At 63.0% G+C, this 15,186-nt stretch overlaps 1 protein-coding gene across 3 annotated transcripts in view; it reads left to right on the top strand.

Annotated features, from left to right (window-relative positions):
• MLLT1 (MLLT1 super elongation complex subunit) overlaps positions 1-14,368 on the top strand; it is a 120,577-nt gene extending 106,209 nt beyond the window's left edge. For all 3 annotated transcript variants that reach the window (XM_082622746.1, XM_082622747.1, XM_082622745.1), the window contains 7 exons: positions 3,164-3,718; positions 7,915-8,002; positions 9,633-9,741; positions 10,773-10,872; positions 11,135-11,206; positions 11,498-11,569; positions 11,782-14,368. In XM_082622746.1, coding sequence (XP_082478872.1) covers positions 3,164-3,718; positions 7,915-8,002; positions 9,633-9,741; positions 10,773-10,872; positions 11,135-11,206; positions 11,498-11,569; positions 11,782-11,910 — 1,125 coding nt within the window. In that variant the 3' untranslated portion in view covers positions 11,911-14,368. The remainder of the gene's footprint in view (positions 1-3,163; positions 3,719-7,914; positions 8,003-9,632; positions 9,742-10,772; positions 10,873-11,134; positions 11,207-11,497; positions 11,570-11,781) is intronic.
• Positions 14,369-15,186: the final 818 nt, after the last annotated feature.

Here is a 15,186-nt window from a genome sequence, read left to right as displayed (position 1 = left end):
TGCATCCCATGCTGCAGCCACCTACACAGCTGTGTCCCCGAGGCCAAGCTCCGCCTGGCTCTCAGGGCAGCTGCTGGTCGTCCACCACCAACCCTGCAAGTTTATCCATTTCTCATCTTGGCAGTTTTCTTGCTTCACTCCCTATCGGGTGTCAGGGGCCTGGTTGAGGTGGGACAGGTTGAGCTCTTGGGCCATCTTACAGCCTTATGCTCATCAGCAACCTTGGAGGAGGGCCATGCCACCCAGGCAAGGTCTTTCTGGCACTTTCCACAAGGCCACTAGGTCTCTGAAATCCTCTGATCTGTCTGACTTAAGCCCTCTGGACGCGTGAGGCCACAGTCTTCAAGTACAGAGTGTGGCTCCAGGGTCTTCCCCTCACCGGCCTCCTAGGTCTTTCCCTGAACCTCACGGGACTTGAAGAAAAATTCTTGCTAGCGATCTTGGCAGCTTCTCCAAGCCACCCACGGTTTTTCGGAAGTCGGTGCAAAATAGGAAGAGTGGGAACTGCCATCTCTTCTGTACCTGTCGCTTGCAAGTCACCTAAGAAGTGCCCTCCCAGGTGGTGAGGACACTCCAGTGGCCGACAGAGCCACGTCTGCTGGGGTTGCTGGTGGCATCTTTTGCTGAGGTCTTTGAGACCCCTGGGACACCCCCAAGCCAGTGGGTGTATCTGCGAGGCTTGGGAGGCCTGCAGGTAGGGTCCTCCATCTTCACCCCTCCTGGTCCAGCATCTTTCTGCAGCCCCTGAACGCTGTGACATAGGGAGTCCCTGCGAAGGTTTCTGCTGATGGCTCTCCCACAGACCCCCTCTTCCCATTGTCACAGCCCTGCCTCTGAGTCATCGGCCTCTTCTTCCAGCTGAGGAAGCACCGGCTCTTTACCCCAAACGGATTCTCCACTGCCTGGACCTGCAGACTCTGACTGGCTGGACCGCATGCTCCAGGCAGAAGGGCCAGGAAGGCCGGGGGGAGGGGGGGTGGTCCTTATAGGGCCTGGGGGCCGGTGGAGAGTCTGGCTGTTGCAGCCCCAGGTGGATTGGTCCCTGTGGTTCTGTTTTTTCCCACAGACCCCCGGAGGGTAGCTTGGCAGGCAGGAAGTGGAGCCTCCTAGGAGAGGACCGGGACCCCCTGAAGGCTCACTGTGCAGGTGGCTGTTCCCTTTGGTCCCGCCGCCCCCTGGACTCGTGCACCTATAGCTTCAGGGCGCCCTGCCTCCTTGTCTGATGTCAGCCAGTCAGCCTGGTGGGCCTTTCTCTAACACTTGGTTCTTAATCATTTTGGGTCCTCGACAGCTTTGAGAACATGACTGCAGTGGAGCTTTGCCCCAGGAACGTCTACATTATGCTACAGACTTAGTGTGTGACTTCAGAGGGCCTGTGCTCTTGGGTGCCCGTCCAGAGCTCCGGGTGAAGAGCCGCCGCTCCGAGGCCCCTGCTAGTTGGGCAGGCCCTGGACAGCAGGGAGGCTCTGCCGACCCGGGCGGGGGGCCGTCGGCAGTCGTCCCCATCAGGGGTGCTCCGCCCCACCTCTCGGGGCTGGGACTGTGCGGCCCAGGCGGGCTCGTGGACGCTGCAGGAAGAGGCCAGGATGGCGCGGGAGGTCTCTGCTTCTTGCCTCCCTCCTTAGGGGAACAGCTTGCTGGAGAGTGGAGCCCCCAGAGACCGGCCCCATTCCACACACCAGCCCCCCCCAGGGGTGCCCCTTTACACAGGCTTCTAAAGGGGTGCTCGTGGTGTGAGCACCCCTTCCCGCTGCCGTGGTGACATGACGGCCGGGGCCAGGGCACAGGGCCGACTTCTCTCCAGGGAGGCGGCAGGAGCCCATGGCCACGTGGGGCTGGCCCTGAACCTTTGGCACTGGTGTGGGTAGCGGATCCGCAAGAAGACGGGGACTCCAGTAGGTCAGAGGTGGTTCTAGGCTGTGCCGTCTTTCCCTGTGGCTCTTTGCTGGGAGGCTTCTGTTGCTGGACCCTTGGGGGCTGTGAGCACAGGAAGCAGAGGCCCAGCTGCTGGGTGTTCACCTGGCTCGCCCGTCCCCTCAGCACTTGGGGTGAGCTGGTAGAGGGAGGCTGCTTTGGGGGGCCCCGCCCAGGTGGGCCCCTGTGGTCTAGCTGCTGGTGGTGCCCAGCCGTGCACCTGTCCCACAGAGTCGGGGGCAGAATCCTGGCAGCTGACGGCAGCGGGCACCTGTCCCGCAGCCCTGGCTGTGCGGCGAGGTGATGACGCGGTGTACGCGGTGTTGATGAGGAGCAGGCCCGGCAAGGTGTCAGACGGGGCTCCTACCCAAGGGCGCGCTGGCTGCCTGGGGGCGGGGTGACTGTGCACTCGCTGTCTGCCCTGCCCGCCCTGCACCGTCGCCTGGTGAGGTAGGTGGTCTTGCTCCTGCTCAGAGGGAGCACAGGCTGGAGTCCACCAGCCTGGCCTTCCCGGCGGCCCGGTGCAGGGCTGCTCACTGCCTCTGTCCCCAGTGGGAGCCCCCCTGACCTGGCTCATCAACGCCAGAGTCCAGGCTCCACCCTCAACCCTCAGTTTCCGAGGCGGAGGTTCAGGCATTGCACATGGTTTAGAAAAGCTGCCCAGGCGGCTTGGGTTCCAGGAGGTCTAGGAGCCGTTAGACATGCGCAGTGCCTGGGAACCGGGCAGGCACTCAGTAAATGCTGACTGTGGAGATTAAAGGGCGATCAAAGAGCTGCAGTGCCGGCGTGTGTTGGGGCCAGGCCGGGCCAGGCCGGAGCCAGGCCTTCCAGGCAGGGGGGCGGCAACCTGGGGAGGCACCTGGCTCTGGTGGGGACAGAGGAGAGGCCCCGCCTGCTGGCGCCCCCAGCCCCCGCGCCGCAGCGGCCCTGCGGGAAGCTGCGAGGCGCTGGAGCGGGAGTGGGTCGGTGTGGCTTGCCTGTCTGTATCTGACTCACCGTGTACTCTTCTTGAATCCCTCAGGGGAGTCTTAGCCTGCAGCCGCCTGGGACCTGCTGACACTTCCTAGTAGTTTAAAGGGACAGCTCCATTTAAAACTCTCACCTGCTGCCTTACTTTTTCGCTTTATGGAAGATTTTCTCTAGCTGAGTCTGAATCAGGTGGATTATACTTTGTAGGGGTCGTGGGAGGCGGAGCAGGGCGGCCCCGAGATGCCATTTGACCGTGTCCCCCTCCTGCCCGGCATTGCAGGACGCCAGCAGGGAGAGCGGCAAGGCCTGCAAGGCCCACAAGACGACCAAGGAGCACCGGGAGCGGCCGCGCAAGGACTCAGAGAGCAGGGGCGCCTCCAAGGAGCCGGAGCGCGAGCAGGCCAGGAGCGCCAAGGACGCCGCGCGGAAGCTGGGCGAGGGCCGGCCGCCCAAGGAGGAGAAGGCCCCGCCGCCCAAGGCCGCATTCAAGGAGCCCAAGATGGCCCTGAAGGAGACCAAATTGGAGAGCATGTCCCCCAAAGGCGGGCCCCCACCGCCGCCCCCGCCCAAGTCTTCCAGCAAGCGGCCGGCCGCCGCCGACTCACCCAAGCCCAGCGCCAAAAAGCAGAAGAAGAGCAGCTCCAAGGGGTCCAGGAGCGCCCCGAGCACCTCACCCCGCACCTCGTCTTCCTCCTTCTCGGACAAAAAGCCAGCCAAGGACAAGGGCAGTGCCAAAGGGGAGAAAGTCAAGGCTGAGAACGAGCCCAGAGAGATCAAAAAGCCTCCGGAGGTGGAGGAGTCCAACTCGGAGGACGAGGCCTCCTTCAAGACCGAGGTGAGGTGGCTCCTTGCCCCACCCTTCTCCCCTTCCCACACCTCACCCTCATCCTCCCTCTGCGGGCTCTGAGCCGCCCAGAGGTTACAAGGAGGCTGGGCACCCACTTGCTCCATGTAGCTTTGGGCAGCCTCCGTGCCTTGCCAGGCCTCAGTTTCCCCTTACGTTGGGGGTGACGAAACCGCCTCGTGAGATCTGTGTGGACGGTGCTTGGGATGAAGGGTCCCAGTTGAGCGTGATACTGGTACCCGCATTCACAGCTTTTCTCGGGCTGCCCCCTGTGTGGGCCGGGGTCTCACTGGCCGCTTTGGGGTCAGGGTGGGCGATTGTGTCTCACCATGGAGTCTTTACCCAGCTGCCGCAGGCTCGGTCAGCCAGGGCATCCCCTCCCTCCACTCGCCACTCGTGGTGTGGTGTCCCTGTGTGTTTTCATCCCACTCCCTGGGTCTGGGAGCCAGAGGTTTTGGGTGTTTCCTGCAGCAGCATTTCCATGTGGGTCTGAATGTCGCCATCAGAGACGGCTTGAGTCACAAAGGAGCTAGGAGCCAGATTGTTGACTGGGTAGCCAGACCTCTCTGGGCCTTGGAGGGCCATGTCATTTCTGCATGCTGTTTGGCCTCTGGTACTCAGCGAACAGGGACTTGGAGGGATGGATGGATGGACGCATAGTTGGATGGACGGATGGATGAGTGAGCCATTGACCCCCTCACCTGTATCACCAGCCCCGGCCCTCAGTGGCCTTTTTAAAAAAATTAATTATTTATTTACGGCTGCATTGGGTCTTCGTTGCTGTACACGGGCTTCTCATTGCGGCGGCTTCTCTTGTTGTGGAGCACGGGCTCCAGGCACGCGGGCTTCAGTAGCTGTGTCTCAAAGGCTCTAGAGCGCAGGCTCAGTAGTTGTGGCGCACGGGCTTAGCTGCTCCACGGCGTGTGGGATCTTCCTGGACCAGGGCTCGAACCCGTGTCCCTTGCATTGGCAGGCAGATTCTTAACCACTGTGCCACCAGGGAAGCCCTCAGTGGCCTTTTATAGTTCCCAGACTTATTCACTCTCAAAGGCAGAAGCTTTGTCTCCAGCTTTGCTGCTCGGAGAGCCACTGGGACTTTGCAAGTGGTTCCCAGAGGTGAAGCCAGAGGTGGTCTGTGTCGGTAGCACCGATGTTGTGAGCGTGCGGCTTCCAGGGGCACCTCGTTGGAGGTGGCTGGGGGTGACAGTGTGGCTCCTGGGTAACAGTGCATCCCCACAATTAGGGACACACACAGGGCTGGTGATGTCACATGCTTAGTGCTTCTTGCGCCCGGGAGACTGTCTGCTAGTGAACCTGAGGATGGCAGGATCCCGGAACGTCTTTCTTACTTGGAGGCTCCTGGGAGTCCAGGGCCCTCCCAGCCACCTCTCGGTTGCCGGAGGTTCTTTGGGTGCTTCATAGCGCCCCATCTAGCATCTTTCTCTTCCGTCTGCTCAGACCCAGAGCTCTGGTCTGGTGCCCTTCCCTCCTGTCCGCCTCAGGTGCTTCCAGAGAGACCTTCCTGTGCCTAGGGCTGGTGCACCTGTGTAGGGAAGAGGTGGAGGCCTCCCTGAGCCCTGCCTCCCCGGCTGAATGTTGGCGCCCTGGCCCCGGGTGTCCACCCTGACGTCCTGCTGTGATGGTTGTGAGCACCCGTGCCACTGTGGGCAGCTACCTCCGCCTGCTCGGTGGAGGGTGGGGGCTGGCTGGGTGTCCAGTGTCTGTGGCCTTGGCCACCTCGGCCCTGAGGCTGGAATCTCTCAAGGAAGCCCAGGGCTTTCTCCTGGCTGAAGAGGCGCATCCCGCGTGCTGAGAGACTTCTGAACGGCGAGCCTGGGCCGTCAGCATGCCCGGGGGATCTCTAGGGCTGCTGGACAGTGACTCACATGTCCTGACCCTGGGACCTGGCGAGGCACAGATGGCCATGGTGAAGGGGGCGAGACGGCCTTCCAGACCCGGGCCTCCCCAGCTGCCCTTGCCTGTCTCCAGCCGTCCCACGCTGGAGGCCGAGTGGGCGCCACTGCCGGAAAGCTCTGACCGCTGCGTGGAGCTCGAGTCTCCTCCTCGCCCTCGGCCCTCAGAGGGGCCAGGCAGCTCCTCGTCTGAGTCCCAGGCCGAGCCCCCCAGCTCCTCTGGCTGCTCCTGTGGGGTCTCCTTGGCTGTGGGGTTCCTGACACTCAGTCCCTTTCAGTCACAGGCCCCGGAGCACTGGGAGCACAGCAGGCCCTCCACCCTCCTTCCGGACGCCCCGTGTGGCCTGAGCCCCAGGACACGTCGGCAGCCCCTCGAGGGCTTTTCTGACCCCCAGGAACCATTAGGCTCTTGGGGCTGAAACCACTTCCAGATTCCCGCCCCCCTCCACACCCCACCCCTTGGATTCATGTGGAAGGAAAGGGGATGAGTGTGGGTGAGAAGCCCGCCTGCCCTGGACCTTCCTGAGCCTGTTGGCCCAAGCCTGTGTGCTGGTGGCCTCCCAGCCAGGTCTTCCCTGCCCCGGAGCTCTGTCCGAATTCCCTGCCTCAGAGGTCGGAAGAGCAATTGGCATCCACCTCCATGTGCTCAGCAGAGGCCAGCCCGGCAGCTCTTTTACAGATGGGGGAACTGAGGCTTAAAAACAGGGGCTGCCTTGGCCAGTTGGTGAGAAAGCCAAGGTCAGAAGCCAGGACCTCCGAGCCAGAATAAGAACTCAGGGATATGCATGCAGGGGGGACCATGTGGCTCCAGGCCCGTTTTTGGGGGTGGGGAGGGTCACACTCTGGTCTGAGTGGTACCCACCCAGTGGACAGTGGTTGATGGCAGTCTAGGCGGGTTTCCCGGGGAGGGTTCCTCAGGGCACACCACTGGCCCGTGTGAAGGTAGCAAGTCGGGCACGTTGGCAGGGGCTTGCTGGGAGAGCCCGGAGCAGGTCGGGCTGGGCGGTGGCAGACCCCAGAGGAGGGAGCCCTCAGCTCTTCAGCTGGGAAGCATTCTGTGCCCAGGCGGTGGGATCCTTCTCTGAGTCTGCTGAGGAGAGACCTGAGCCTTCCCGGGTCTCCTTCTGGGAGCTGGGGCTGCCCTCGGCCCACGGGCCAGCGGGAGGGGCTCCTCTCCTGGGGTCTCCTCTCCTGCGGCACGTGCCAGGATTGAGGAGACACTGCTGGGTGCCTCCGCCTGTCTCCCGGCCCCTTCCAGGTGCTCAGGCTGCTCAGCTCTCCCAGAAAGTCCCCGAGGACAGAAGGCTGGACGGCGTCTGGGCACCCTGGGCTGGCAGGCTTTCTGAGCCATGGACTGCCCACTGGAGCCCAGTCTGGCCCAGCCCCCGGCCCTGGGCTTATCACCCTGCTGCACATACCTGTGCAGGAGCCTGTTGGTTTCTCCTGAGGGCCCAGAGCAGACGCCACCCAGTTCTGGCTCAGCCCCTTCCCCACACAGGCCTCTCAAGTGGGAGGTGCCGCCCCACGCTACTTACGTCCTAGTATCCTAGGGCCTGGGCTCCTAGTTTGGGCTTTTACTGCCCCCTGGTGGCCAAGTCAGGGCTAAAGGAAGAAGGGAAGGGGGATGTGACCAGCTCTGGATGCAGTGGGGCTGGCTGTGAGTCCACCATGTCCTCAAGTGATTGCCACTTGCCCACACACTCATCATCACCTCAGGGGCACCCAGTGACAGGGAGACAGCTTGTTGTCGCTACTCAGCCTCAGGACAGACTGAGGAAATGAGGGGCAGGATGAGAACCCACCCACCTTTCCTGTTCGGACCTTCCAGCTGTTGGCCGCAGCGCCGCAGCGCACACCAGCCAGCTGTGCTCTCGCCGGAGGAGGGCAGGGCCCACAAGTGAGAGCAGCCACAGTCGCCTGCCCCCCACCCGCCCCCAGTCCCCCTGCGTCGAGAGCTTGCCTCGGCCCCGTCCTCCTGCCTGGGCAGGTGGGAGCACCAGGCGTGGCTGGAGATTTAAAGTCCCTCAGTGGGAAAAGAAAGGTCATTGGTTGCATTTTGAATGCACACTGGCGGCATCCTGGGGCTGGGGGGAGGAGGTGGGATGGGGTCAGGGTCTCGAGTGCCGGGGCCTGGCGCCTTGGCGGCCTTTTGAGTGCGTATCTGGGGCGTCCTGCCTGGCTGTCCCTGCCACCGGAGGGCTCCTTTTCTTTGGACTGAAAGATGACTGTTGTCCTCTCTCCCTGCTGCCCCGCCTGCCCTGCCGTGGGGTGAAGTCCGCCCAGTCGAGCCCATCCAACTCCAGCTCCAGCTCCGACTCCAGTTCGGATTCGGATTTTGAGCCGTCTCAGAACCACAGTCAAGGTGCGTGCTGGGAAAGGAGAGAGCCAGGGTGGGGACGCACGGGGCTGGTTTCTGGTGGAAAGGCTCACTGCTCTGGGAGCAGCCCCCTGACCTCTCCGGAGGCCAGTGGGACACTGGGTCTGGTATGGAGTCCAGGGGTTCACGAGGAACTTCCCGACGTGGACTTGCTCCTGCCTGAGTTTCAGCACACCCCGAGTCTGAATGCTGCTGCCACGGCCGGGAAAACCCGGGGGCAGGGGGCAAGAGGGGGTAGGGAGGCTCGGGCCTGGGCTGAGCTTGCCCAGGTTTTCACTTCAGGATACGCCGTTTGCCTGGACCGGGCCCCAGAGATCCGTGTCCATAGGTGTGTGGACGCTCAGGGGGCCGGTATTAAAAGCAAAACCGGCACAGGTCACCCGACCACCAGCTGTCCGTCGCCTGGACCCTCAGCTTTGCCCCATCTGTGCGACAGGGCTTTGTGCTGTGCTTTGTGGGTGTGTGGCGGAGGGCCCTGTTGTGACTTGGGCCCTGCCCTTGCCAGAAGCCTCCTCTCCAGCTCCTCCCAGATGGAGGCTCACTTGGCCAGCGCAGGGTCCCTTCCTCTGCCTCAGCCACACAGCCAAGCGCTCCGCTCCTGCCGCGTGCCTGGCCAGCACTCGGCCCAGGCCCCCACAGCCTGCAGTGCTGCCTTTTCCCTGCAGGCCGCCTGGGGTACTTGTGGGGAGGCGGCACCAGACCCATTTCCTGCCCCAGAGCGGATAGGGCCCCCGGCCCGTCGACCCCTGCCCACCCTCACACTGGAGGCACCTCTTCTGGTGGATCGGATTGAGAATTTCCTCCACGGCCTGCAGTCCTTTTTGGAGGGTGGGGGAGAGCTGGGGGAGGCGAGCGTAGTCCGGGGGCCTGACATAAAGACATGCAGTCCTGAGGGGGCTGGGGGCTGGGGTGCTCCAAGCCCACACTCTCTCCAATGGTTCTTATCTACGGGGAAGGGAGGGGGAAACCTGCCGTGCACGGGATCACATGACCAAGGTAATTGAGGGCTTTGTGTCCCTCTGTTGCCTTGGTAACAGGAATATAAACCAAGATGCCTTCTGTAGGGGACTGGAACCGAGTGTCTCTGGAGAAAGGGGAGGACGGTGGGCCGGGAGCAGTGGAGGGGCCTGCCACGGGGCTGGGCAGGCCCGAGGAGGGGCGCAGGCTTGGGGGCTGGTGTTCTGTGGCCCACGCTTCGGGCCGCCTCGCCCTCCTCAGCCAGGGCCGGTTCGTCCTGCGTGCAGGCAGAGCTCTGATCCCAGCACCCGGAGCAGAGGAGGGCTGCTCCTTCCCTTTGCAATGCAGGGGCCCTGCGGTTCTGTCTGGGGCCAGGGGCCAGAGGCCTGTGAGCAGGGCCAGGAAGGTAGGGGTGGGGGGAGCCAGGGGTCTCTTAAGGAGGGGGTGGCCACGGGGGCAGTGCTTGGAGATGGGCGGCAGGCCCCACCTGGCCAGAGGAACCTCCGAGGTGGGTTTGCCTGGGTGCATTTTGGGGGTCGTGGCGTCAAGGAGCTCCATGTGGCCCTGGGGGTGGAGGGGACTCTGGGGTGCAGGTGGAGCCCTGAATCCCCTTCTCTCCCCCTCCCTCCCTCCATCCCTCCCTCGCGGCCCTCACCAGGACCCTTGCGCTCCATGGTGGAGGACCTGCAGTCCGAGGAATCTGACGAGGACGACTCTTCATCAGGCGAGGAGGCCGCTGGCAAGACGAACGCAGGGAGGGACTCCAGGTGCCTGGGCCGGAGGGGAGGAGTGGGCGTGGGTGCACCGGGGCAGCTCTGCCTGGCCCTGCTGTAATCATGGGGCCTCCAGGAGGTGGGTCAGGGCAGGGGCTCCCCGGGGTGAGGCAAAGGGAGCCTCTGAGCCCACCGGGTGGCGCCCTGCCTAGGCATTGAGGTGGGCCTGGGGGCCTCGGGGGGCATCCTTCCTCCCATTGCTGGAGGGTGTGGCTGCCTGGCAGGGAGGGGCAGGACGCTCAGGGAGAGGAGTCCATCACCACCTGAGAAGGAGGGAGAGGCGGTGCCCAGCAGCCCGAGGACCAGCCTTGGTCCCAGGCGTACGGGGCAATGGGGGCTGGTTCCTCTGCTCTTGGGCCAGGGGTCCCTTCCCCCTTCCCCAGGTGCACTGGCCCAGGGAAGATGACGTGTGGCCTTCCCCCAGAGGGGTAAGCTGAGGCCCCTCCTTTGGACACCCCCAGGCCTTGGGAGCGAGCCCACCTCAGGGATGGCTGTGCGTTCTCAGCCTCCAGCCCAGTGCAAGTGCCAGCCTTGGCCCCAGGACTGTGGGGTGGGCTCAGCAGACTCAGGGTCTGGGCCCCGCCCAGCAAGGGGCAGGCGTCTGATGTCACCACGCTGGCACCTGTGTCCCTCCCTCCCTCCCTCCCTCCGGGGCGTTGGGCTCAGGCTGCCGCCGGCAGTGACTCTCCTGCAGGGTGCTTCACCGCACCGAGCATTCTGAGCCTGCCGCGAGCAGCGAGCCCCGCCAGGTCCCAGAGCCTCTCAGAGCGAGCGTGCTCATCTCTGGGTTCTTTGCTCTTTGAAGGCAGCTCAGATGCAGCATTCTTTCTTTCCTTTTCTTGTAAGCTGGCAGTGGCCGCCTAGAGCTGGCTGAGGGGGTCTCCTGAGCTGTAGGGGGAGCACTGGGCGCTGGCCTGGCCCCACGGAGTGGCCGAGTCCGTCCCAGAGCCCCAGAGCATTGTTTGCAGGGTGGGCCCCTCCCCTGAGCACAGGGTGGCCTGACAGGGTGTCGTGTCTGCGTTCAGGTTGAGCTTCAGTGACAGCGAGAGCGACAACAGTGCCGACTCCTGCCTCCCCAGCCGGGAGCCCCCTCCACCCAAGAAGCCACCCCCACCCAACAGCAAGGTAACGTTCTAGAGGCCGGCTGAGGGTGGGGCCTGGGGTTTCTCCAAGCGTCTGAGGCTCAGGGTGGTGGGCACAGAGGAAGGTCATTTCACCCCCAGGCCCCAGAGATCATCTGGTCCCCAGGAGGGGCTGCCCTTAGAGTTGGGTCCAGGGCCAGAGGAGGGAGGACAAGCAGGCCTGGGGCCTGGGAAGGCGGTGGCCCTGGGGGCTGGGCAAGCGGGTGTGGGCTAGCGCTCACGCAGACCTGGGGGTCACCCTGCAGACATCAGGCCGCCGGAGCCCGGAGCCCTGCAGCAAGCCCGAGAAGATCCTCAAGAGGGGTGCCTATGACAAGGTGGGGGCTGGGGCGGGAGGGGTGCTATGACAGGGTGGGGGCTGGGTGGGTGGGTGGGCCTATGACAAGGTGGGGGCTGGAGTCGGGGGGGGCCTATGACAAGGCGGGGCTGGGGCAGGGTTGGGGGAGGCTATAACAGGGTGGGGGCTGGGGAAGTGGGGAGGGCCTACGACGGTGCGGGGCAGGGGAGTACCAGCCTGGAGCTGATGGGGGAGCATCAGCCTGGAGCTGACGTGGGTGTGGTCACAGGGCAACGCTGGGCCGCCCGCTGAGCGCCTCTCTGTCCCCCAGGCCTACACTGACGAGTTGGTGGAGCTGCACCGGAGGCTGATGGCACTGCGGGAGCGCAACGTGCTGCAGCAGGTACTGGATGCAGCTACCCACCCCGCGGCCCCCGTGAGGGCAAAGCATCTCAGAGGAATCCCGGGCGGGGTGCCCCTGAGGCCCGTGGGCTGCTGACCCTGTTAGGCAGCCCCAGGGAATCACCCTCCGTTCTCCTCGAGGGCCTGGTGGGGGACGGGGTCCAACCCAGCCTAGCGCACTGTCCGCTGAAGCCACCTGCCACCACCCTCCAGATTGTGAACCTGATCGAGGAGACCGGCCACTTCAACGTCACCAACACCACCTTCGACTTCGACCTCTTCTCCCTGGATGAGACCACCGTGCGCAAGCTGCAGAGCTACCTGGAGGCGGTGGCCACATGACCCTGGGCCGGGTGCCGGGCCGCGTCCCCGGGGTCCTGGGAGGCCACGTCTGGGCCCCGCCTTCCCTCCTCTCTCGACTTGCCCGCCCGCAGCACTGCCTTAGTGACCGCCCTGTCCTCGGCCCACACGGCCAGCTGCACTTTCCTTGTCGGGAGCCCCGGGGCCGAGGGGGCCAGGCCGGCGCTGCTGCTCCCCGACACCCTGGGGCCGTCACCTGGGCCCCCCTTGGAAAGTGGCTTGTGTACTCCCGAGGGGGAAGAAACGTGCCCTGCGGTGGGGGCCTCGCTCCTCGGTGGGGCGTGTGGCACAGCTTCACTGCCCGGGCCCCTCTGAGAGGCTGGGGCACTGCCTCCGGCCTCCCCCAACGGTTCGGAATACCCCGCCGCGCCCCAGGACCTCAGAGGGCTCCTGCCGCACCAGGACGGGCCCGGCTCGTCCTCCGCGTCAGCCAGACACGGTCCCGTGTCGGCTCTCACTGTGCTGGGACTCCGTGCTGTATAGTTCTCTCTCTATTATATATATATGTCTGCACTGTAGGTACCGAGCGGTTCCCAGGTGTGCATTTCCAGGGCAGCAGTGCACGTGGGGGTGGGGGGTGTAAGGCGGGACTTGTAGGTTGCGATGTCTCCGCTGGCCTTGGCGTCGGGCTGAAGGCCGGGCTGGAGCACCAGCTCACCCTCTCCAGGTGCAGGGAGGACGCCTCCTGCCGCTCCTGGGGCGGTGAACACTGCGCGCCACCGTCTCCAGGAGCCGCCCTCCCGGCCCCCAGCCAGCCGCGGGCCGAGACTGGGTCAGCGTCCTGGGGCTCGTCCTCTTCCTCCTTCCATAGGATCCTCTTCCTTCTGTTGACCGAGTCTTCGAACTTTGGAAAAAATGAGCTTTTGCCAAATAAGACGGGATAGTTTGTGGAGTTTTTTGAGGAGCGTCAGGACTCAGAACCAGCCCCTCGTGCCTGGGCCCCGGCCGGCGGTAGGCCCAACCACCCCTGCGATTCACGCCGGTCCGGGGCTGGAGACCCCAACTCCTCGCACGCCTGAAACTCTCCAAGGGCCAAGCCAGCTCCTCCCTCCTGGCCAGAACGCCCTCACAGAGTCAGCCCACCTTGTGGGGGGCTCCTGTGGGCTGGGGACCTCGACTCAAGGCTCCTCTGGTCCCCACCGGCTCCAGGAGAGGAGGCCGGGGCTGGAGCCAGGCTCACTTCTCTCCCACCCACTGTCGGACGGACCCTCCTCCCCCCAGTTTGTGAATTCCCACGTGGGGCGTGCCACGCTCCCCTTCCCTGTGGTCCCTGACCATTGTCACTGCTCCGATTCTGTCTGTCAGGCAGACCCCAAACACTCCCTCGGGAGCCCCGCCTCCAAGGCTTCCCCGAACGCCAGCCTTCCTGGTGAGATCCCAGGACTCGGGGAAGGCCCGAGAACTTCCAGAGGAAACTGCCGTGACTCCTCGCCATCTGCTCTGATTCTCTCCCAGCCCCACTGCCTTGAGGTATTAGGAAGAGGGCAGGCCTGTGTGGCAGGCTCCGTGCTGCCACCGTCCCCTTCTCCAGGCAGGCCAACAATACTCCGAAGTGGGGCACTTCTCTTCTCTGGAAACTCTAAGACATTGGACAGAAAGGACTGGCCCGAGAGCAGCAGCTGCCTGGCCTTCTGTGCACAGAGGCCGCTGGGGGTCGTGGGTGGGAGCCTCAGCCCAAGGGCGCTAGTCTTTCTCCTTCTGGAGCATCTCCTGGTAGGGGCTGTAGGCCCTCCCGGCTCTGTGACTCGGGCAGCCCTCTGCTCAGGAGCCAGGCTCTGCCCCTGAGGCAGCTAGAGGAAGGCCGGGCTCTCGGGCCTGCCCTTTGCAGCAGCAGCAGCAGCAGCATCTGGCCCTGCCTGCTGTTTCCAGGGCCTTCGGAAGCACCGACCTATTTTTTTTACCTCCTCTGGCCAGAAGGCCCCAGTGCTGTCCTCCAGAGCTACTCTGGGCCCAGTGCTGGCCCTGTGACCACCTGATGGACGTGCCAGGCAGCCAGGGCCCCGACCACGGCATTCCCAGCTGCTCCCCCCACCCCACCCCCAGCTGCCCGGCAGCTGGGCCCACCAGGGCTCTGGGGACGCTTCCATAGGAAGGGGCCGGCACTTTGTGATTGCCGTGTGTTTAGTGTTAAGCCCCCTGACCCCAGTGCAAATCCCGGTGTTTTGCTATCTCCTGAAGAAAATGTAAACCGACGCCTGAAAGCAAAAGGTATCGAATACCTTTCTTACCCACAAGGGTTTTTACAAAGAATGTGTCTAACTAGGAACTAGGACACTCATCGGCCCGAGACCAACTCCTGGATAAGAGGAATAAAGGAGAATTGTGTTTGTAATAAGTTACAGGATTGTTTCTGTCCTGGATTTTAAACTTTTTGTTAAATTGTGAAATTATGGAGGAGTTTTATAGAAAAAAAAGTGAAATAAAGTCAGATGGGAAAGCAGAGTTATGTGTAGAGCTTCATGCATCTGCTTGGTTCCCTCCATTGTGGAGTTGGTGGGTGGAGCCACAAAGCACCATGGGGTTCCTTGTCTCCTCTTCCCGTCCCAGTGCTTCCAGATCAATGACCAGGAAGAGGAGAGAGGGTTGAAACCAAGCCTGTTGGGCATGAGGAGTGGGGACAGGGAATGTGAGCAAGGCTGGCATCCTGGCCGGCACCACCAGAAACCCAAGAGGCGTGAGATGGCAGAGAACTAAGTGTCTGGTCCTGCTTTTGATGGTGTGTTCTTTTCTTGAAAGCAGGCAGCAAGTTTTGGGTTGAAAAGCAAGCCTGACTTCACAATGTGGATGAATGGGTGGGTGGATGAGTGAGTGGATGATGGTAGGGGGGTGGTGGATGGAAGGGTGGATGGGCAGGTAGATGGATAGATGGATAGGTGGGTAGATGGATGATAGAAAATGTGAGACATCCTTTGCCAGGGGCCAGGGTGCTTGTCTGCCAGTTTGTCTATGGTAGGTTTTGCTCTGGACTTGGTGTGGCAAAGCTGAGTGAACCCCAAGGAGATGGCTCTCCCAGGCCCTATCTAAGCAGCCCTGTCCACTCTGGGCTCCAGTCCCACCAACGGAGCAGAAGTTCCATTCCTGAGTGGTCAGCATTTCAGGCCAATACCCTCTGCCCACAGCAGCTAATTAAAATCACTTTTGTCAGTTGGCAGCCACTTGGGGAGACAGCTGACCACACCAGGGTACTCGGGAGCGTTTCTTCTAGTCAGTAGCCAGAATTTCCATTTCCAACGTCAAGGCTATGTCTTTCCTACCAGA

Source organism: Mesoplodon mirus, assembly GCF_964341445.2.
Source record: "Mesoplodon mirus genome assembly, chromosome: 5".
Lineage (NCBI taxonomy): Eukaryota > Metazoa > Chordata > Mammalia > Artiodactyla > Ziphiidae > Mesoplodon > Mesoplodon mirus.
Note: the sequence above shows the minus strand (reverse complement) of the source record. Positions and strands in the feature narration are given on the sequence as shown.